The sequence below is a fragment of the Ovis aries genome, chromosome 7 (genome assembly GCF_016772045.2).
Source record: "Ovis aries strain OAR_USU_Benz2616 breed Rambouillet chromosome 7, ARS-UI_Ramb_v3.0, whole genome shotgun sequence".
In the NCBI taxonomy this organism is placed as follows: domain Eukaryota; kingdom Metazoa; phylum Chordata; class Mammalia; order Artiodactyla; family Bovidae; genus Ovis; species Ovis aries.
The window spans coordinates 4,058,875-4,083,077 of record NC_056060.1 but is presented as its reverse complement, the minus strand read 5'-3'; the positions used below and the strand labels follow the sequence as shown (position 1 = coordinate 4,083,077).

Genomic DNA, 24,203 nt, shown 5'->3' with positions numbered 1-24,203 from the left:
TCCTATTCTAAAACTAATCTGTGGGATTTAGGAAATAGATACAAAAACGTTTTTTAAGGTATGTAGTATTTTATTGACCTTGTGGGGATCTTCTTGACATCCTGAAACAGGAGTCATATAAGATGTTCTTTTACTAGGAAACCTTGTGTTTCTTGAGACCTGTGAGAAATTATTTCTATAGCCATAAAATGTACATGTCTACTTTTACATTTTAAAAAAATCACCACATTCGCTTGAATTCTTTTTGCATAGTGCAATAACATAACTTTGAAAATGAAAATTAGAATGTTAAGAACATAACCAAAACAAGTTTTGGATTATATAAGCAGCACACCACCACTAGTAATGTGATATTTTAGCTCGAGTTATATTTTATTGGAAGCATTTAAATATAATATTTTATGTATTTTTATTTTGTCTCAATAAAATTTTCTCTTACGAGGGCAAATTCATTTTCTTATGAAAAGCAGAGTAACTCTGCTGAAAATAAATCTTTTTAACCTCTCATTAAAGTTTTACATTCTGCGAGTTTCCTTGCTTTTTAGAGAATATCTAAATCCATTGTCTTTATGATGCTCTGCATGGCTGGAGTTTCTTTGAGTTTAGTAGTCAAATCCTAAGTTGTAAGTCAGATATGACCCAGTCATCAAGCAGAAGTCAGCTTTGTAGCTTACTACTTATCTTTAATGGGCAAGCATGCAGATAAAGGGATTGTTTTCCTTTATGGTTGATAGCTAAATATGTTTTACTCTTTAATACGTCTCTCTACGTATTTGGCCTGCCTTGGTGACCGAGTCGTAAAGAACCTACCTGCCAATGCAGGAGACATGGGTTTGATCCCTGGCTCAGGAAGATCCCCTGAAGGAAGAAAGGACAACCCACTCCAATAGCCTACCCTGGAGAATCCCAGGTACAGAGGAGCCTGGTGGGCTACAATCCATGGGGTCGCAAGAGTCGGACATGACTCAGTGACTAGACAACAACTACATACTCACACATAAATGCCCATATGTATATTACACCCATTCATGTGCCCATATTTGCTGCTGCTCCTTTTTCTTTCTGTTGACCCAGTTTCATTTTTTAAGTAATCTGGGTTTTTATGATGCATAGCTGTTTAAGCTACTTTCATATAACGAGGTAAACTTGTTTGACTTTATGGATGTGTTCACCAAATCAGTGATTCTCAATTTTGACTGTGTAATAAGGCAGGGATTATTTTTCTTTCTTATATGCATTAGTTCAGGCCCTACTCTGAGGGTTTTGATGTGGGCCGCAGTTACGACCCAAAAGCATCCAGATTTTTCTGAACTGGACTTGATCATGTTCATCAGCCAGACCACATTTTATTTCCTAGTACTGAATAGGAACACTAGAGGGTGCTGTCTCAGTTCAGTTCAGTTGCTGAGTCCTGTCCAACACTTTGCAACCCCATGAATCACAGCACACCAGGCCTCCCTGTCCATCACCAACTCCCGGAGTTCACTCAGATTCACATCCATAGAGTCAGTGATGCCATCCAGCCATCTCATCCTCTGTCGTCCCCTTCTTCTCCTGCCCCCAATCCCTCCCAGCATCAGAGTCGTTTCCAATGAGTCAACTCTTTGCATGAGGTGGCCAAAGTACTGGAGTTTCAGCTTTAGCATCATTCCTTCCAAAGAAATTCCAGGGCGGATCTCCTTCAGAATGGACTGTCTGGATCTCCTTGCAGTCCAAGGGACTCTCAAGAGTCTTCTCCAGCCTCACAGTTCAAAAGCATCATTTCTTCGGCGCTCAGCCTTCTTCACAGTCCAACTCTCACATCCATACATGACTACTGGAAAACCATAGCCTTGACTAGACAGACCTTAGTTGGCAAAGTAATGTCTCTGCTTTTGAATATGCTATCTAGGTTGGTCATAACTTTTCTTCCAAGGAGTAAGTGTCTTTTAATTTCATGGCTGCAGTCACCATCTGCAGTGATTTTGGGGCCCCCCAAAATAAAGTCTGACACTGTTTCTGCTGTTTCCCCATCTATTTCCCATGAAGTGATGGGGCCGGATGCCATGATCTTCGTTTTCTGAATGTTGAGCTTTTAAGCCAACTTTTTCACTCTCCTCTTTTACTTTCATCAAGAGGCTCTTTAGTTCGTCTTCACTTTCTGCCATAAGGGTGGTGTCATCTGCATATCTGAGGTTATTGATATTTCTCCCGGCAATCTTGATTCCAGCTTGTGTTTCTTCCAGTCCAGCGTTTCTCATGATGTACTCTGTATAGAAGTTAAATAAGCAGGGTGACAATATACAGCCTTGATGTACTCCTTTTCCTATTTGGAACCAGTCTGTTGTTCCATGTCCAGTTCTAACTGTTGCTTCCTGACCTGCATACAGATTTCTCAAAAGGCAGGTTAGGTGGTCTGGTATTCCCATCTCTCTCAGAATTTTCCACAGTTTATTGTGATCCACACAGTCAAAGGCTTTAGCATAGTCAATAAAGCAGAAATAGATGTTTTTCTAGGACTCTCTTACTTTTTCCATGATCCAGTAGATGTTGGCAATTTGATCTCTGGTTCCTCTGCCGTTTCTAAAACCAGCTTGAACATCAGGGAGTTCACAGTTCACGTATTGCTGAAGCCTGGCTTGGAGAATTTTGAGTATTACTTTACTAGCATGTGAGATGAGTGCAATTGTGTGGTAGTTTGAGCATTCTTTGGCATTGCCTTTCTTTGGGATTGGAATGAAAACTGACCTTTTCCAGTCCTGTGGTCACTGCTGAGTTTTGCCAATTTGCTGGCATATTGAGGGCAGCACTTTCACAGCATCATCTTTCAGAATTTGAAACAGCTCAACTGGAATTCCATCACCTCCACTAGCTTTGTTCGTAGTGATGCTTTCAAAGGCCCACTTGACTTCACATTCCAGGATATCTGGCTCTAGATGAGTGATCACACCATCGTGATTATCTTGGTTGTGAAGATCTTTTTTGTACAGTTCTTCTGTGTATTCTTGCCAGCTCTTCTTAATATCTTCTGCTTCTGTTAGGTCCATACCATTTCTGTCCTTTATTGAGCCCATCTTTACATGAAATGTTCCCTTGGTATCTCTAATTTTCTTGAAGAGATCTCTAGTCTTTCCCATTCTGTTGTTTTCCTCTATTTCTTTGCATTGATCGCTGAGGAAGGCTTTCTTATCTCTTCTTGCTATTCTTTGGAATTCTGCATTCAGATGTTTATATCTTTCCTTTTCTCCTCTGCTTTTCGCTTCTCTTCTTTTCACAGCTATTTGTAAGGCCTCCCCAGACAGCCATTTTGCTTGTTGGCATTTCTGTTCCATGGGGATGGTCTTGATCCCTGTCTCCTGTACAATGTCACGAACCTCATTCCATAGTTCATCAGGCACTCTATCTATCAGATCTAGGCCCTTAAATCTATTTCTCACTTCCACTGTATAATCACAAGGAATTTGATTTAGGTCATACCTGAATGGTCTAGCGGTTTTCCCTACTTTCTTCAATTTAAGTCTGAATTTGGTAATAAGGAGTTCATGATCTGAGCCACAGTCAGCTCCTGATCTTGTTTTGTTGACTGTATAGAGCTTCTCCATCTTTGGCTGCAAAGAATATAATCAATCTGATTTGGTGTTGACCGTCTGGTGATGTCCATGTGTAGAGTCTTCTCTTGTGTTGTTGGAAGAGGGTGTTTGCTATGACCAGTGCATTTTCTTGGCAAAACTCTATTAGTCTTTGCCCTGCTTCATTCCGCATTCCAAGGCCAAATTTGCCTGTGACTCCAGGTGTTTCTTGACTTCCTACTTTTGCATTCCAGTCCCCTATAATGAAAAGGACATCTTTTTGGGGTGTTAGTTCTAAAAGGTCTTGTAGGTCTTCATAGAACCGTTCAACTTCAGCTTCTTCAGCATTACTGGTTAGGGCTAGACTTGGATTGTTATGCCCAAGTCACGAAATCTCCCAGTGACCACTAGGGAGCCGATATATGATGCAAAAAGCAAGAGAGTCTTTATTACCAAGCTCGAGCTGGGGCTCCCACCGTTAACCGATGCAGCAGCTATAGGGAGGAGCCCTGGGTTTTGGGTTACATTGCTTATATAGGGAGTGTTCATGAAAAAATGTCTAGGTTGCAGGAAGTCTGATTGGTCACTTTCTTTCAAAGGGTTGTGTGTTGGTTTTTGATTGGTCCCTATTACCTAGGTAGACCACAAGTTCCTGAACGTTAAGTCAGGAGATTCTGGTCTGGATCCGATTGGCTCGTGGGTGGTGGGGGTGAGGTCAGGGGATTTCCAAAGGCTCTTTTCCCGGAACCTTACTGAATGGAGTTTTTCTGTTAACAAAATGGAGTAGCTTAGATTCTTCAGGATTACTGTGATATTGAATGGTTTGCCTTGGAGACGAACAGAGATCCTTCTGTCGTTTTTGAGACTGCATCCAAGTACTGCATTTCGGACTCACTTGTTGACCATGATGGCTACTCCATTTCTTCTGAGGGATTCCTGCCCGCAGTAGTAGATATAATGGTCATCTGAGTTAAATTCACCCATTCCAGTCCCTTTTAGTTTGCTGATTCCTAGAATGTCGACGTTCACTCTTGCCATCTCTTGTTTGACCACTTCCAATTTGCCTTGATTCATGGACCTGACATTCCAGGTTCCTATGCAATATTGCTCTTACAGCATTGGACCTTGCTTCTATCACCAGTCACATCCACAGCTGGGTATTGTTTTTGCTTTGGCCCCATCCCTTCATTCTTTCTGGAGTTATTTCTCCACTGATCTCCAGTAGCATATTGGCACCTACTGACCTGGGAGTTCCTCTTTCAGTGTCTTATCATTTTGCCTTTTCATACTGTTCATGGGGTTCTCAAGGCAAGAATACTGAAGTGGTTTGCCAGTCCCTTCTCCAGTGGACCACATTCTGTCAGACCTCTCCACCATGACCCGCCCGTCTTGGGTTGCCCTGTGGGTATGGCTTAGTTTCATTGAGTTAGACAAGGCTGTGGTCCTAGGGTGATTAGATTGACTAGTTTTCTGTGAGTATGGTTTCAGTGTGTCTGCCCTCTGATGCCCTGTTGCAACACCTACCAAAGAAGTTTAAACTTTATCCTGAATATGCATTCAGTTGTAAATTTGTAATAAATTGCATATTTATACTTGAATAGTTATCATGAATAGGTAAGCTTACTAGCATTATAAAAGACTTCATAGTAGCAGACAAATGTTGACAGGAACCAGAAAGAATGGCCTGACGAATATTTTAAGATGATGATGTGTACTCCCTTTTGAAAATGGAAGAAAAGATATTTTTATTTTAAAGAAACTTTCCTTTATGAAGCCCCTACTATATATCAGCCTCGATATGAAACTGACTTTGTGGGGGCTCCAGAAGGTTTCTTAAGGGAAGTATAAACTCAAACCTGAAACATGGAATCAGAGCTTTCTTTCATCAAAAGTAGAAATAGGATTTGATTTTCATAGAGAACTGTCAGCAGATCAGTAGCTTGAAAGGATAACTTTTAGAAAGGCAATCCAAAGGGGAAAAAGGAAAAGCTGATTGCAAAAGTTTAAGTAATAATAGTAAAACTTTTTAGGGTTCAGATAAAATACAGGACCTAGGACAGTATATTGTTTAACATTACCCCTCACCCAATTCAAGATGGATTAAAACAAATGACACTAAAAGGATAGAGGCACTCGTAGCTTGGTAAGGAAGGGATAATTTATTTTTAATTTAAAAAATACAATGTTACATCCAGTTTGGAGTATGGAAAGAGTATTAGGCAGAATTCTGAAGATGTCACCTCCTCTCCCCCCATAATTCCTGTTCCCTGGTTTTTCAGTCAAGCACTACTCGGGGCACTACAGATGCTGCAGGTGAAGTTAAGGTTACTAATCAGCTAATCTTAAAATATGGAGGTTGTCTGTGGTTGTTACACATACAGTCACAGTATAATCACATGCGCCCTTATTATAGAAGACAAACGAGAAAAATGCGGGGAAGGAGGACAAAAGAGAGATGCTGCAGAAGGAGAAGCTAGAGAGAGTCTAAGCATGAGAAGGATTGGGACCCCATTGCTTTATTCTGAGATGCAAGGGCCCATAGCAGGAGATGGCAAGAGTGCCCTCTGGGAGGTAAGGGCGTGCCCTAGCTGACATGGCAAGGGAGTAGAGACCTTAGTCTTACAACTGCAAGGAACTTGGTTCTGCCAAACAACCTTAAATGAACTCAGAGGCAGATTGTTCCCCAGAACCTCCAATAAGGAATGTAGCCCTACAGCATAAAACAGATATTTTAGCCTGGGGAGACCTACCTTGGCCTTCTGACCTTACAGAACTGTGGCACAATAAATGAGCGTTGTTTTAAGTTGCTAAGTTTGTGGTGAGTTGTGATGACAACAGTGACAAAGACAAAATTCAGCTTTATTCATGTCCCATAAAATATTATATTTATTCCCTTTGAAGCTTTGATAAGTACACTTCCTAATTATAAACTTAATACACCTATATTTTTGTATCCTGCTTTTCTCTTAACTTGATAATATATATTTCTCTGTGTTACTGTGCAGTTTCCCCAAATCATTGCTTTTAATAGAGTAGATACATTGCTTTTCTTTGAGTAGGTGCAATATGTTATATATTTAACCCATTGGACTTCTGTGTCACTTCAAAATTTTTATCATCAAAATGCTACCCTGAGTGTTTCTGTGCATATGATCATCTCATATTTGAAGTTACTGGAGTGGATATTCATGTGCATCATTACCAAGTCAAAGGGTACGGGCCTTTCTATGACTCACGAGGCATTAGCAAGTCTTAAATGGCTTACCAATCTAAAGTGAAAGTCGCTCAGTCATGTCCGACTCTTTGCGACCACATGAACTGTCCATAGAATTCTCCAGGCCAGAATACTGGAGTGGGTAGCCTTTCCCTTCTCCAGGGGATCTTCCCAATCCAGGGATCGAACCCAGGTCTCCCGCACTGCAGGCAGATTCTTTACCAGCTGAGCCACAAGGGAAGCCCTATCAATTGAAAAGTTTTTAGCAAAAGTAAGAGAACCATGTTCATCAAAATCATTATCACCATTAGATGGTAGTCATTTTTAAGTAATTTTGTTGTTGTTGTTAATGGGGGAAGATTCTTGGTGCAGAGTTTTAACTTTAGGGAAGTTGAGTTCAGTTCAGTTGCTCAGTCGTGTCCGACTCTTTGCGACCCCATGAATCGCAGCATGCCAGGCCTCCCTGTCCATCACCAACTCCCGGAGTTCACTCAAACTCACGTCCATCGAGTCAGTGATGCCATCCAGACATCTCATCCTCTGTCGTCCCCTTTTCCTCCTGCCCCCAATCCCTCCCAGCATCAGAATCTTTTCCAATGAGTCAGCTCTTCGCATGAGGTGGCCAAAGTACTGGAGTTTCAGCTTTAGCATCATTCCTTCCAAAGAAATCCCAGGGCTAATCTCCTTCAGAATGGACTGGTTGGATCTCCTTGCAGTCCAAGGGACTCTCAAGAGTCTTCTCGAACACCACAGTTCAAAAGCATCAGTTCTTCGGCACTCAGCCTTCTTCACTTTCAGCTTTCTTCCAACTCTCACATCCATACATGACCACAGGAAAAACCATAGCCTTGACTAGACGAACCTTAGTCGGCAAAGTAATGTCTCTGCTTTTCAATATGCTATCTAGGTTGGTCATAACTTTCCTTCCAAGGAGTAAGCGTCTTTTAATTTCATCGCTGCAGTCACCATCTGCAGTGATTTTGGAGCCCCCCAAAATAAAGTCTGACACTGTTTCTACTGTTTCCCATCTATTTCCCATGAAGTGATGGGACCAAATTTAGGGAAGAAGTTTCCTAAATTACTCAGAGTGTTAATGTATAAGCTACTATTCTAAGTATTTCAGGAGATACAAAACTGAATAGTGTGAAAGGTAGAGTCGCTCAGTCGTGCTTGACTCTTCGACCCCGTGGACTGTATAGTCCGTGGGATTCTCCAGGGCAGCCTGTCCCTTCTCCAGCAGGTCTTCCCGACCCAGGAATGGAGCCGGGTCTACTGCGCTGTAGGCGGATCCTTTACCAGCTGAGCCAGAAGGGAAGCCCTATCACAGTGTCTGGTGCCTGAAACCCATCATGGTTAGTCGTGCACCAGTCAGGAGGGATGTGAAGCTAGTTCCTCACCTCAGAACCAGTTTTTAAGTCAGCTTGATTTTTTTCCCCAAACTTACTTATTTTTTTTTAAACTTGTTTTTAATTGAAGGAAAATTGCTTCACAGTATTGTGTTGGTCTGCCGTACATCAGCATGAGTCAGCCGTAGGCATGCATGTGTCCCCTCCCTCTGGAACCTTCCTCCCACCTCCCCGCCCTTTCCCGCCAGGGTCACAGAGCCCCGGTTCGGGCTCCCTGAGCCATGCAGCACTTGCCCGTTGGTTATCCGCGTTACCCGCGGTAGTGTGTGTGTTTCCGTGTTACTCTCTCCGTCCGTCCCGCCCTCTCCTCCTCCCCCAGCCCACGCCCATAAGTCTCTCCTCTATGTCTGCATCTCCACTGTTGCCCAGTGAATAGGTTCATCAGTGCCATCTTTCTAGACTCCATATATATGCATTAATATACAGTATTTGTTTTTCTCTTTCTGACTTACTTCACTCTGTATGATAGACTCCAGATTCATCCACCTCATTAGAACCGACTCAGATGTGTTCCTTTTTGGGGCTGAGTAATCAGTTGTGTATATGTACCACAACTTCTTTATCCATTCATCTGATGATGGATATCTAGGTTGCTTCCATGTTCTGGCTATTGTAAATAGTGTGTCAGCTTGATTTTTTTTTAATAGCAATGCATATACAGTCTGTTGGTACTACAGTCCTACCTTCTGTTTCTATCATGCTGATTTTCTAATAGTTCTTAAAACCACACTTACCTTTTAATGTGGGTATAGCCATTTTTTTTTTCATTTAAATTTTTGAATTTCTTTCCAACATTACTGACATATATGTAAGTTTAAGGTGTATAGCATGGTCATTTGATGTACATATATACTGTGAAATGATTGCCACAGTAAGGTTAATTAACAGCTCCATTCCTCTCCCAGAATTACCTTTTTGTGTGTGTGGTGATAAAATTTAAGTTCTGCTATTTAAGGTCATATTAACTCACGAGGATACAGTATAGTATTGTTCAGTACACTCACCATGCTGTACATACATGAGATCCCCAGATCCTATTCACCCTACAGGTCAAAGTTTGTACCCTTTGGCCAGCATCTTCCCTGCCAGCCCTGACAACTGCTAGTCTCCTCTCTCTGAGTTCAGCTTGTTCGGATTACTAAGTGTAAGTAACATGCGCTGTATGTCTTTCTCTGTATGCTTTATTTCACTTAGTGTGATGCCCTTTCCATGCTGTCCATGGGGTTCTCAAGGCATTACTTTGCCAACAAGGTCCGTCTAGTCAAGGCTATGGTTTTTCCAGTGGTCATGTATGGATGTGAGAGTTGGACTATAAAGAAAGCTGAGCACTGAATGCTTTCGAAATGTGGTGTTGAAGACTCTTGAGAGTCCCTTGGACTGCAAGGAGATCCAACCACTCCATCCTAAAGGAGATCAGTCCTGAATATTCATTGAAAAGACTGATGCTAAAGCTGAAACTCCAATACTTTGGCCACCTGCTGTGAAGAGCTGACTCCTTTCAAAAGACTGTGATGCTGGGAAAGATTGAAGGCGGGAGGAGAAGGGGACAACGGAGGATGAGATGGTTGGATGGCATCACTGGGCATGAGTTTGAGTAAACTCCGGGAGTTGGTGATGGACAGGGAAGCCTGGTATCCTGCAGTCCATGGGGTCGCAAAGAGCCAGACACGACTGAGCAACTGAACTGAACTGAACTGAATGCCAATTAGGCTCATCCATATTGTTGCAGGAAGCATAGTTTCCACCTTTAGATGGCTGAGTCATACGTGCATGTGTGTGTGGGACATACATGTTTGTCTGTAGATGCCTCACATGCTTTCTACCCATTCCTCCATAGTTGGACACTTACGTTGTTTCCGTGTCTGGGGTATCGTGGATAATGCAGTGAACATGGGCCTACAGATAATCTGTTTGATATAATGACGCCATTTTTTAAAATGTATATACCCAAAAGTGAAATTGCTGGATCACATGGTGGTTCTAGTCTTAATTTTTTCAGTGGCTACAGCAGTTTACATTCCCATGAGTAGTGCACAAGAATTCCTTTTCATGGATGTAGCTGTTTTCTTTCTTAGGTTCCCAGTTATATTCCATTGATATCTTGAAAAATGAAAAATTTTAGGTGGGAAAAATATCTGTGTGATTAAACATGCTATGAATAAGCAGATACCAGGTTCTAACTTCAGTGTTCTTTGCACAAAGTATTGTACGTAGAATGAAGGACTATCTTATACTGAAATGTGAAGTACATTTATTTTCTGCAGCTGTGGAACAATTTATACCTAAACCTTTCTCCCCTGTGAAGAAGCTGTGAGTTAGGGTTAAAAGACACTGGACGGGACTATTTGTATTGCTAACCAGCTATTACTGTGAACATGTCACTTATTATCAGCGCATCTGCTTTCAGTTCTTTAGCATGAGAGGTTGAATAGGTTGATCACATGAAAAATCATCATTTAGAAAAGGTAGGAAAACATTTTTGACTCAGTGACATAGGCTGAAATTAAAAGTATCTGGTGGGAAGTCATGTTTTGGTTTGGACTGGTTTGGAAATTAAATGAAGAAATCCACGTAAAGCTCCTAGAGCAGACATTCAGCGTTAGGTAGCATGAAAATGGAGATAGTGACAAAGCTTTGGTACTAAAATATGCTTTTTCTGAGAGACTGTATAATTGAACTGCATTAGAATCTGTGTGAAAATAAGGTACACTTTAAAAGTACATGTTTTTATTTTCCAGGATCAAATCTAAATCGCTGTGGCTTCCGAGGCTCTTCCTACCTGGGTATTCCATTCAATCCATCAAAGGTTAGTTCTGTTTGGATTAGGAGGAAAGAGGAGGGGGGAGTGTAGAGATTTTAGTAAGAAAACTAAGAAAGTATATAGGAAGAACCAGGTTTCCAAGTTTTAGTGTACCTAAATAAATGTGTTTTATGAACTGTAACTCTAAGGGAAAGCTATACCCACTTTACTTTCTGAAATAATGCACAGTATTTAAACCCACAGGAATTTGTATTGTTACAAAAATTATGTTTTTGTTGCTATTGCACCTGCGTGTGTGTGTGTGTACAAATTATTGGTGATTTCTTGGAGAAAATGGAAATAAAGTACTCGAGTACATTTGTTCTCTAAGAAACCTTCCATGTGTTATAGTAGGACTTTATGTTTGGTTCACGTTTCTTAGGAATGAACGAAAACGTTCTTGCTAAGGCGCTGATTCGAGGCCCAAGTAGCGATGAATTATGATGACCTTCATGACAAAGGCAGGCTGTCTCCAGGGTTTCAGGCAGGACTTTGGTACTAGTACATGCGGGTGCAGAAAATCTGTGAGTCCTGACAGAAGTTTTTTTCCTTCTTCAAAGAGGTAGACCCCAAACGAGCTTTTGTAGGTATTTCTTCTATGTACAAAGTATTTTTCTACAATAGAAAGCAGAGAAAAGCTTCATCATTTTGTGGAAGACCTCACAAAATAGAAACTTTTTCCTAGATGGGATCAGCCTGCTTATATGATGGTTACAAGCCAATATCTGGTTACACTGAGTACATCAAGATTTGTATCTGGTTCCAAACTGAAGGTAAATGGCATGCTACCAGTTTTTCCATACTCTGCTTCAAAAATTTGGAATAAATAGTGATTTTGGAGGAGGTGACATGATTTGACAGAGGCACCACTTCAGCTTTCTTCCTTTGCCTTAAGCTGTAGACAGGCATGCCTATGTGAGTCATATGACTTTGCTAAAGTATCTCCAATCACGTATGCTCATTGCTTTTATTAGAGAATCTAGAAAAAAAGATCCATAAAAATTGTTCTTTTTATCTGATGCATAAAATACTTTGCTACTTAAGCCAGTGCTAAATAGAGATAGCTCTGCATTTAGTCATAATGGACAGGATATCTATAAGTCATGACCCTGATGATAATGACCGTTATACAGCACTATACCCTATACAGATGTATACCTACACTTGTTGGAGTAAAACAGTTCTTTGATAACATTACTTTAAGGACCTTTTTCCCCTCACCCCTCTCCCAAAGCGTATTTAAAATAACAAAAATAAAGTTTAAAAAGAAACCTTTTTTGCCTTTGGTTCACAGGGTCTCCTAAAACCCATTTATGGCCCTAATTCATCAAGATCTAGGCATTTTCTGGGGATGCTGGGTCCCACTCCAGTCTGTGTTGCATTAATCTGAATGTTGAATGATAGAAGGAGCTAGAGGCTCTGGTGGAATCATACGGGCCCATGAGGAGTTGTCTGTTAGTGTGGTGGCTGAGAATCCAGGAGAGGGGTGAAACCAAGAGAACCTGAGGGAGCAATAAGATTTTCTAATATAGTATATAACTAAAATAACATCATCAGTTTTTCTTCTAAAACCACCTGTAGGCCATTGACTTACCTGAAAAATGCTCAGGGCCGCTAGTGGCCATAGAATACGTTTTGAGAAACACTGATGGATCCTCTCAACCCCGTTTTCTCAGTTTTTCTTCCAACAGATCCCGTATTCTCTGTGAAACCATATACTGTCCTTAAGATATACTGCATAGCCAGGAGTTTTCCTTCTCTGCTTTGCTTCTACTTTCCCTCCTACCTAAAGCCCCCTCTTCACTGTGCCTAACCAAGTCTCATCCTGCAGAAAAAAATCTTTATCCATGCATTACTGTATTTCCACCATGGCACTTACCGCATCCTGTTTTGTACTGTACTTATTCAAGTAGACCTCTCTTCTACCTTCAAGGTTAAGGTACACGTTTGATTTATGTTTGGATTCGCCACAGTGCTTTTAACATAGCAGATACTTAGTTTAAGTAAGTTCCAATACTTTGGCCAACTGATGCAAAGAGCCAGTTCATTGGAAAAGACCCTGATGCTGGGAAAGACTGAGGGCAAGAGAAGGGGGCGACAGGATGAGATGGCATCACTGACTCGTGGGCATGAGTTTGAGCAAACTCCAGGAGATGGTGAAGGACAGGGAAGCCTGGCATCTTGCAGTTTGTGGGATCTCAGAGAGTCAGACACGACTTGGCAGGTGAACAACAACGACAACCAAAAAAAGAATTCTAAGAAGTCAGTTATAAATGTGGAATAGAATATCCAGGCATATTAGAGCTTAAGTTCTAAGGAGGAACTCAGAATGAAAGAGATGCCACAATGAGGATTTGCTTGTCATATTTGTGAGACCGTGTAAGGAATTGTATATGTAAGACTGGACAGGTGGGGCGAGTTCAGATTTAGAGGAAATTTGAACACCTTACAAACTTACTCTGTGAAGACCTGCAGAAGGTGAGTTAAGGGTTCTGATGCAGGTCAGTGTTCTGATGAAGCGGTTCTAACGCCCTTGGGTCACGACTCCAAAGAAGCGGTGGCCCTTTTGATATTTGCCTTGCACTTGCGTCATCATCAGTAAGATAACTAGCATCTGTATAGGCAGTAACTTTAATCTTCATAGTAACTCTGTGAAGTGGATACTGATACCTCCATTTTTCAGAATGAGGCAAGCCAGTGCGTGAGTAATAGAGCCAGGATTTGATGCCTTTCAGTAGTGTAGAGGTTAACATTTATTGTAGAAAGCAGTGGAGTCTATTTTATTTTTATTTTTATTTTTTTGGAGTCTATTTTAACCAAAATCTTTGTATAAGATTCGTTATAACCTTGTAGTATTTTGAGCAGTTATTCAGGTATTTGAAGCAGTTATTGATGAGCCCAACTAAAACAGAAAGAAAGCCGATGAGAAAGATGAATTTAAAATGTGCTGTTAGTCTGTCAAAATCAAAACTTTCTTAACAGAGAGATAATTAGTACAGTGTGAAATTTTACATTTTTTTAAGTGAAATTAGCTTTTTAAAATAACTAGTTAATAGGATTGGTTACTTGAAAATAATTATAAAACTTTAAGTGCTTTGTGTAATGTGCAGTCTTAAGTTACTTGGCTTTACATTTTTACTTTTATTTTAAAAAGTTTTTAAGTTAATTTTATCTATGTCTGTGCCAACTAGAGTCTACAGGGTTTCCTACAAGGAGTCACATATTTTACAAACCTTGAGAGAGTTTTGATAACTTTTGTAGTTTTCTTGGAACCATCAAATCAGTGAAACTAATTCAGCAAGTATTTTGGTAATACGAGTTTCCTAGTTTGACTCCCCAGCTCTGCCTGGGCAGTTACTAGTCTAACAGTCTTCACAAAACACTTTACAGTCAATACTCATTTGAGCTCCAAACTTTAAAAGTTAGATTATTTTATTCAGAGAATTTTTCAATGTTAGTATCTTAAGCCTTTGTATTTTTTTGTTATTTACTATTCTAAGTGTTAATGTTATTAGAAAGTAAAATAATTCAACTATATGAAAATAGGAAAAGATTTTTCAACTATATTGTTTTGTATTATTTTTAAATGGTAATTAGTACTGTGGTACTTAATTTGAATTTGTATGGCATAAAATAATTATTTCTAGGTGCTTTTCTAACTTTATAAGCCTTAAATTATAATTGATCTGGTTGATCAAATAAAAAGTTTAAATAATTTGGCTTACTTGAATATCAGATCTACTTCCATAAAGCTTGAGGATAAATTTTAAAACTACGTGCCTGGATAGTATGCAGTAATACCTATGTTGAGACATACATGAAATTCAGTTTTATTTTTCTCTACCAGATGTCTATACAAGTCAGTAAAAACAACGTTTGATTTTACTGTTTACTGAAGCTTCTTGTCAAATTGTATAATGGAGTAAGATTTCATTTCCGTTTTCTAATTAACATTATATTAATTTTGAATCTAGAATCCTGGAACTGCTCATCCTTACGACAGTGGCCACATAGCAATGACCTACACTGGCCTTTCATGCCTAGTTATTCTTGGAGATGACCTAAGCCGGGTGAATAAAGAAGCTTGCTTAGCAGGCTTGAGAGCCCTTCAGCTAGAAGATGGAAGGTACAGGTCATTTGTTGTTACTTGTCTCTCTCTCTCCTGTTTTTTTTTTTTTTTTTTTTTTTTTTTTAAGAATCTTTTGAAACTAAAAATTAATATAGTACTATAGTAGACCTATAGAATTTGTCATAAATTCTTATTCCAACCACCTAAAAGTTCACTGTATAATATGGTTTAAATGCCTGATCAATAAAATATTTCTTATGTGAGTGAAAATAAAAGTAATCACAATAATAGAACTCCATTTTTATTTTTATTTTTTTTAAGAAGACAATAAGTGATCCATAAATAAGTGGTTTAATAGTTTCAGGATTAGGATCTACTTTAATTTACCTTCCGGGTAAAAAATTAACATTTTGAAGCAGATATAAATTTAGTGTCAATGTTTTAAAAGTTTATTTAGTCTAAACTTTCATTCCTTAAGGTAGTTATGGGGGAAAAAGGGATGAATGTTGAATATTATATTCTAGTATAGGTAGTTTCTGTGATATTTTTAAAGGTTAGAAAAAGAAGTTAGTTCATTAATACTTGATGATTTGAGTCATGGGTCTAACAAAAAAGAGTTTTAAGGTGAAGCATTTTTTTAAATCTTGGAAGTAATAAAGCAGTAGTGATTCTGTCTAAAGAGGGAACTTGGCAAACAAATCCCGCCATATTATATCTGTGTTCCGTCTACTGTTGTCTCTGTTTTCCTGTCATTATTTTAAAAACACTGCTCTTGATGAGGGGAAAATTAATGGAAACATGCAAGATAATTGGCATTGATTGGAAATACTATAAATCCTTAACGCAGCAAGTACATGTCACTGATTTCTCAGTATTTCACTGTAGTCTTTGGCTGCTGCTGCCTTACCCTTGTTTATAAATAAAAGACATAAAACACTCTTACATACTTCTCTGCAGTCCACGGGGTCACAAGGAGTCGGACACGACTGAGTGACCTTACTTACTTACTGAAAACTAATTATAGGTGAAAATTAAAACAATATGATCAGTTATCATACTGGTTATCTCTATGTACACTGAGAAGAAATTTTACACAGGCAAAACCAACAGTTCCCAGGTTTCACCTGCTCCTGTTTCTCTCATGGCTTCTCAGACCACTGTGCCACAGCTTCCCGTGGCTGAGAGCGGATGAACTTGCTCTGGAGTGGTGGCGTCTGGAGAGGAGTAGCTGTGGTCATGGGTTAAGCTACCCGGATACCAGAACTTTGGAGCAGAGTGATGATTTAGGGGCAGTTTTGTATCATTCAAGTTAATAGTCCTGTTCTTTACTGAATAATACAAGTAGTATATGATTTTTAAATCCGTTATTAGTGATAGGCTTTTCTGTGAGTGAAAACATAAAGTGGCTGTTTCTAAACGGCCCCCTGTACAAGTAAATTACCGTACAGTAAATCCTATTGTTCTCACTTTCAGTTTTTGTGCAGTACCTGAAGGCAGTGAAAATGACATGCGATTTGTATACTGTGCTTCCTGTATCTGCTATATGCTCAACAACTGGTCTGGCATGGATATGAAAAAGGCTATCAACTATATTAGAAGAAGTATGGTGAGTTATGTTGATAGTGACTCTCACCTCTAGTTATTATTGCTGATATAGGAGAGCTGGGAGGAGAATGGGCCAACAGAGGATGAGGTGGTTGGATGGCATCACTGACTCGATGGACATGAGTTTGAACACGCATCAGAAATTGGTGATGGACAGAGAGGCCTGATGTGCTGCAGTCCATGGGATCACAAAAAGTCGGACACGACTGATGAGAGCTGAGGCATGCCTCATCTCTTCTATTAATAGCAGTAATTTGGAAATAGGGTAATTAGATTGTTTTCTAGGTACATCATATAGCCATGTAAAAATAGCCATGTAAAAATAATAGCCATATATTTAGCCAGAATAGCCATGTAAGGACAGATTGACTCTTTAGCCATTAAATTTTAAATATAATCCGATTGTATCCAGAGAAACAATATCTTTCGTGGAAAGAAATTGGTCAGCCTTGGAAGCAAAAAAAAAGTAAAATCTCAAAGTAAATGTTGATAGCCTGTCCTAGTAGGGGTCCTTGAGAAGTCACAGCCGAACTTAAAGGAGAATTGTGGTGCCCTTGGTGAGATTATTCCTATGTATTGGGTGTGAGATGTTCCTTAAGCCATTTTAAATAGCAAGATTGGGCTGACAATAGGTTTTTGGATCACTTTTGGTTTCTAAATAGTTTTATGTGTGGGTTCTTTTTTCTTTTTTTTAATCTAAGGTTTAAGGAGAGTATCAAGTAGAAATGTCTCTTTCACACAATATAGTTAGTCTTTCTTTTTTTATCAACAATAGTAAGGAAACCTTAGTCTCAGCCAGAAATATCATTTGCTCTTCTTTTTAGTCTTTCATATAAAATCACAGTAATAGAAGTGCTGCTTCCCAGGTTTATTTTACTTACTAAATATGAAATTTTTATTTTATAGATTAAAGTATTTTAGGCTATAGCTCAGCTTTTACTAGTCCATATTTCAGAGCAGAAATGTAAGTTTTTAGAGGAATAGAGTTATTTTAAATTAAATATATAAATCAGAATTTGCAGAATATACAATAGCACAAATTTTTAAAAGCCTCGAGAGGCAGAAAGAACAAACCTTTAAAGAAGTTTTAAGACAAAAGGAGTTTGATATTATAGACAAAGATGGGTGATTGTTTTGCCAAAAGTTTTACTTTTGTTTTCAATTCAAAGGATTCGTTAGCCAAAGAAACCCTTGTTACACACATAAACAATTTCTATTTTTTATGGAAGAAAGATAATTTGAAAAGAAATATAAAAAATAGAATTAACAGTGTATACATCACCAAATTGGGCTGAGCTACCTCCAGACTTGAACAGCGCTAGGGAGTCCCTTGTTAACAACAATCTGGAGGCCCAGTTGAGAAGAGTCCAGGGGAGATGCGTCCACCCACCAGTGAGACTTCAAATCGCAGTTTCAGGGGCTTCTGCTCGTAATCCTAGGCCACAAGCTGATACCATCATCAGTTTGCGTCAGTTTGTGTGCAAAAATGCGGGTATGGTTTTACTTTAATCTTTCTACAATGTGGAAAGATTTGCTTCACCTTATGAGTTATAGAATTTCATTAAACCCTCCAGAGAGGGAGCAGGGATTGCCCAGACCATCAGGGGCTCAAGAATTTCAAGACGAATTCTCTTTCTAATCTGAAGTGCTGCCTGACTTGCTGTGCTTGCCCGCAGGCATGGAATCCAGGCAGTGTCCACGCAGGTCAGAGCAGATCAGAGGGCTGCTCTCCTGCTTCTGAAGCCTGAACAAGACTTTCCCCTATTTCCCCAACAGTGATAGGCATTGTGGCATGATTATTGCAGAAATAATGCCACGTTCTTCTTGAGTGAAGTCGCTCAATCATGTCCGACTCTTTGCGACCCCATGGACTGTAGCCTACCAGGCTCCTCCGTCCTTGGGATTCTCCGGGCAAGAGTACTGGAGTGGGTTGCCATTTCCTTCTCCTTTCTTCTTAGTGCATTGTATTTGGAGGTACAGCTTGTTGATACGCCTTATTATTGGTGATGTTAACTTTGATCACTTGGTTGAGGTGGTGTATGCCAGATGTTTCTCTGTAAAGTCGGCATTTTTCCCTTTGTGACTATATTTAGTATCTCATGGTGAGATGCTTGGAGGCTGTGAATTTCCTGCCCCTCATCAAGCCTTTGTCGTCCGGTGTCAGCACGCATTGGTGATTCCCCGCTCTGCCATTCATTCTGTAATCACCAGTTAGCATTCTGCTGTTAAAAAGCTTTCCTTTCACCTTCATCTATTTATTTAATTTCAACAGGAACTCTAGGTTGAGTTTGATTAAATGGGTTATTTTCTGTAACTATCACTCATTTAAAAAGACCCTGATGCTGGAAAAGACTGAGGGCAGGAGGAGAAGGGGACAACAGAGGATGAGATGGTTGGATGGCATCACCGACTCAGTGGACTTGGGTTTGGGTGGACTCTGGGAGTTGGTCATGGACAGGGAGGTGCCAGGGTCCAGCCCTGGTGGATCCAGGGAATTCGAAGCAGGATAGAGTCGGTGAGGAGAAATTTATTTATTTAGAAATCTAAAGAGAAATTAGGAAAGAATAGTGTAGTAGGAAAATTACTGGTGAAAAGAGGCTGAATAACTTGGTTTACACAGGAGACCAATAAAGCTCCAAGACAAGGGGCTTGCACCGTCTACGTAGGCCACTGGCTCCCGCTTGAATAGTGGAGGGTGCTCCGCCTTGGGCTCCTTCTCACGTGGGTCTTAGAAGCCAGGGCAAATAAGTAGACACAGAGAGCCTCTGTGTTCCAGACGGGAATTCAGCCTGTAAAGGGAGAAAAGAACGACATGGGGGAGCCAAGCATTGGTGCCAGACCCACAACTTTATTTTCAAAAGCAGCTTATATACCCCAAGTTGTACATAAAGAAATAATGGGATATGCAGAGTTATGCAGGGGCAGCAGTCCTGACCCTTATTGAGACCAGGCTTCCTTTTTGCATACCTTCTCGAATACAAAAGGTCTCAGGTGGTTTTACATCATCTTCTGGCCAGGGGGCCTGCTAACATTTTTATGGCTCTCTTCCTAGATAAATGTCTATCAACCAGAAAACTCATTTTCCCTTGAAGTGTTTTTTCTTTAATCTGCTTCACCCTCAAAGTACTAAATAAAGTTACATTCCTGTAGAACAAAGGTGCAGTGGGTTATAACAAAGAAAGTACGTAACTTAAAGATCTAATGTTACTAATACCAGGGCTACTACCTGTTTTTTCTACATACCAACTATTCAGTTCAGTTCAGTTGCTCAGTCGTGTCCGACTCTTTGTGACCCCATGAATTGCAGCACGCCAGGCCTCCCTATCCATCACCAACTCCCGGAGTTCACTCAGACTCATACCAGCTATATCTACAAATAAAAGATATGAAAACTTGGCAGCAAGTATTGGCTCAACAATGAAACCCTTAATCAGTCCTATTCTAATGATTTTGACTCCTCGAAAGCCCCTACATTCCTAGGATGTTTTGAGCTTCCTGTGCCTCTCGAGGTTGGGAGGCTGCAGACAATCACATGCGCAGCTGTAAGAGTCTGGACAAACCTGTCAGGCAGGCTAGAAAGCCATCAGAGGGGTTTTTGGATTGAAACACTCTTATTATGCCCTGGAGACTTATTATCTAAAAGCTCTAAATTAACTTTTTCCAGAAAAAGGTGGTGGGGGGAGAGCCCCCTGTAAGCCCCCTGTTAATGTCAGAAGAGTAGGTGGAAAGCATAACACAGTAAAGCAGGCAGACTCTGATTTTAGGAGTAGATGCTTGGGAAAACCCAGGGGGACCCCTGAGGCCTGATCCCGCCTTTGCGTTTGTCAGGCGCCCTTCCTCATGACCTTTGTCACGGGTGGGGTTCCCCTTGCTGGCTCCCGGCAGGGAGGCCTGGCGCGCTGAGGTTCATGGGGTCACAAAGAGTTGGACACGACTGAGTGACTGAACTGAACTGAACTGATCATTTATTTTGATGCTGTCCCAGATTCAGACAGCAAAAACCCCTTCATGCAGGCTCTTATGCCCTTTTGACGCGTCCCGTTCATTTTTGAGCACGTCCTTGCTCTGTGGCACAAATTATTCTGGGTTCGTAGTTTAGTTTCCCAGCTTCATTTCTAAAATTGGTCATTTCTTCAAGAAGTCCTGGTTCTTCTTTTTGAAGGGTGGTGTTTAGAAACCAGGATTTGGGCACAAAATGTGCTCATTGGTACTAGGTTGTCATTGCTTCTAGCCCCTCTCCGAGAGGTAGGAAATGTATATATGCATACAGACATCCCCCTGACACACATCCACACGTTTATATCTGTTTATCAAAAACCATGAATTTATGCTAATGAAACGATGAAAGTTGCTTAGTCATGTCTGACTCTTTCTGATCCCATAGGCTGCAGCCTGCCAGGCTCATCTGTCCATGGAATTCTCCAGGCAAGAAAACAGGAGTGGGTAGCCATTCCCTTCTCCAGGAGATTTTCCCCACCCAGGACTTGAACCCAGGTCCCCTGCATTGCAGATAGATTCTTGACTGTCTGAGCCACCAGGGAAGCCTGAGTTCATATTACTTTTAATCCAACACCATTTGTTCAGTCACTGACTCTTTGCGACCCCATGGACTGTACATGCCAGGTTCCTCTGTCCTCCAGTATCACCCAGAGTTTGCTCAGATTCATATCCATTGAGCCAGTGATGCTGTCTAACCATCTCATTCTCTGCTGCCCTCTTCTTTTGCCTTCAATATTTCCCAGCATCAGAATCTTTTCCAGTGAGTCCACTTTTCTCATCAGGTAGCCAAAATAATGTAGCTTCAGCTTCAACATGAGTCTTTCCAACAAATATTCAGGGTTGATTTCCTTTAGGATTGACTGGTTTGATCTCCTTGCATTCTAAGGGACTCTCAAGAGTCTTCTCCAGCGCCACAGTTCAAAAGCATCAATTCCTTGGCATTCAGCCTTGTTTATGGTCCAACTCTCACATCCTTACATGACTGGTGGAGAAAGCATAGCTTTGATTAATCAGACCTTTGTAGGTAAAGTGATGTCTCTGCTCTTTTACATACTTATCTAGGTTTGTCATTAGCTTTTCTTCCAAGGAGCAAGCGTGTTTTAATTTTGTGGCTGCAGTAACCATCCTCAGTGATTCTTGTGGGCCCAAGAAAAGAAAATCTGTCACAGCTTTTACTTTTCCCCCTTCTATTTGCCATGAAGTGATGGGCCGGATGCCGTGATCTTTGTTTTCTAACTCCATTCAGTTCATTTTAATCTTCCCCTTTTCATTTGTAACTTCCTTCTTGGACAGTGACAAACCTGACTCCTATTATCCAGAATGCATTGGTTCTTTCTGCTTAGAGCCCACAGGTATATTGTCAGAATGTTAAAAAACACTTGGGTTTTTTTTTTTTTTAATTCCCTCCACCACCACCTTACCCCCAACCTTTAGTATGTCTGTCATTTATTTGAAATAGAGTTGTTTGTTTGGATTCTGCTTTAGGATCACCCCCCTCCCCCCGCCCAATTTTGTTGATTTTATTTCCTTAATATGTGATATATTAACTTGCTTTTGAAAGTCAGAATTTAGGTTCAAAACTGTGTAACTCACAAGGGCTTCCCTTGTCTTCTGCCTCCTTCCTCCGCCTAACTACCGTGTTTGGCGCCTTGCTGCCATTCGCTCTGTAGGTAAATGTTCTCATTAGTTTCTGGTTCATCCTCCTCTCTCACTCAAAAGAGTACGTTTTTGCATTTTGCTTTTTTCGCTTGAAAGTGAAAAACCACCCTGTATCAAGTCAAAAAAATTTTCCTCATTCTTTGTTTTTCTTTTTTTGCAGTTTTGTAGCCCTCCATTATGTGCACATCATAGTTTTTTTCGGCTAGTCTATATATAGGGCATGTATTTTCCTAAGGCGAACAGTGTTGAAACTAATCCTTTCTGCATGTATGGTTATGTATTATTGGGGATGTATTTTCAAAGTAAATTCCTAGAAGTGGGATTGCTTGATCAAAAAGTATATGCATGCACAGATTTTCATTTTCACTCCAAAGTTATGAACCAGTGCATATTCCTACCAGCGTGTGAGAGTGCCTCTGTCTACTCAGACTCACCAATAGAATGCTGCTGCAGTGTTTTTATTTTACCAATCTGGTGGGTGAAAAATGATACCTTGGTGTATTTCCAAATTTGTGTCATTTTATTAGGATTGAGATTGACTGTTTTCTTAACTTCAGGGCTACAGAAAACCAGCCTCAGGCCAGGTTTAGCCTGCAGGCTCCAGATTGCTGACCCCTACTTATAGTCCATTGTTTTTCCTTTTTCTTTAGATATTGCAATTTTGTGTAATTTTCTTTCTTTGCTCATCTTTCATTTCAACCACTTTCTCTTCAACTCCTTTTACTTACTTCTTTATCTCATTTTTATTCTCTCGGTTGTTTTCAGCCTTTCTTACATGCCCCTTAATGTCTTTTCCTGAAATCATTTAATTTTCTTTATTTCTTCCTACTGTTTATCCTTTTCATTTTTTAACTTTAAATCTCTTTTCATTTCCCAAGTGCTCTTTGAGGGTATACAGTTGAGTTTGGGGTGCTTTACTGTAGTTTTCTTTTGCTTTTCACCATACTTTGGAGGTGAAGGCAGATTTTCCTATACAGAGATATTTTCATTCTGATTGCCATGTTTCCATCTCAGAGACTCAGAGTTCTTTTGTGTAGATTTGTCTTTTTCTGTTTAGTCATTAGTGGATTTGTTTTTTCTTTCAAGAATTCCTAGTTAAGTAAGAGTGCCATCTTTTCAGTGCAGAGAAACAAAGTATGATTATTTTTAAGTTAGAGTGTGTTTTTGTTTGTATAGTGGTTGGGGAAGGGTAGTGAGTTCTATGATTTTCTGCTAAGAGAGAGTTCTTTTTTGTTTCCTGGGTTTTTAAAGTTTGCTCCTTAGAGTTTTGCTTTATTATCTGATCTTCAAAGGGCCCTTCTTTCTTCCCTTTCTTCTTCTGTCTTCGCCAGAGTTAACGTACTTAGAACGCTGCCACCTTGGCTTGCACGCCCTCCTCAGCCCCTTTGCTGTGGTGAGTGCTCAGTACTACCAGAACTCCTCTAGTACCGGTGTCCTCGCTTTGACTGGTGGCCCCAGACTATAATGATGGTTGTGCTGGCTGAAACCATGCGAAGTGATCTTAATCACCAGTGGGAAAAATGACACTTGTTCTGTGACCTTTATAAATTTTTTGCCAGAACATTTAAAATTATTAATGCTACTGTCAGTTATAAATGTATAGAGAAATTTTAATGGTAAACCAATATTTGTTAGTACACTGTAATTTAAAACATTAGCAATATTGAAAAAGTTTAGAAAATTCATAAGGAGTCGTTTGAACAGCCTTTCTTTGTCTTCTCATTATATAACTTACAGTATGGAGCAGGCATCTTTTCTGTCTTGGTAGATGATTATTCTCTTTTCTAAGATTGTGTCAACTTCCAGCATTTCGTCCTTTGCATTGTCATTGTGAAATACCTGAGAATTCCTTTTATGTGAAGTTGTTGCCAACATCACTTCTCTAGAACATCTTCTTCCTTTT

General features: G+C 40.1%; 1 protein-coding gene across 1 annotated transcript in view; it reads left to right on the top strand.

The window, feature by feature from the left end:
- The window catches only part of PGGT1B (protein geranylgeranyltransferase type I subunit beta), a 58,713-nt gene that overhangs the window by 16,949 nt on the left and 17,561 nt on the right, over positions 1 to 24,203 (top strand). Inside the window, exons 3-5 of the mRNA XM_015096697.4 lie at positions 10,907 to 10,974; positions 14,943 to 15,094; positions 16,511 to 16,643. Coding sequence (XP_014952183.2) covers positions 10,907 to 10,974; positions 14,943 to 15,094; positions 16,511 to 16,643 — 353 coding nt within the window. The remainder of the gene's footprint in view (positions 1 to 10,906; positions 10,975 to 14,942; positions 15,095 to 16,510; positions 16,644 to 24,203) is intronic.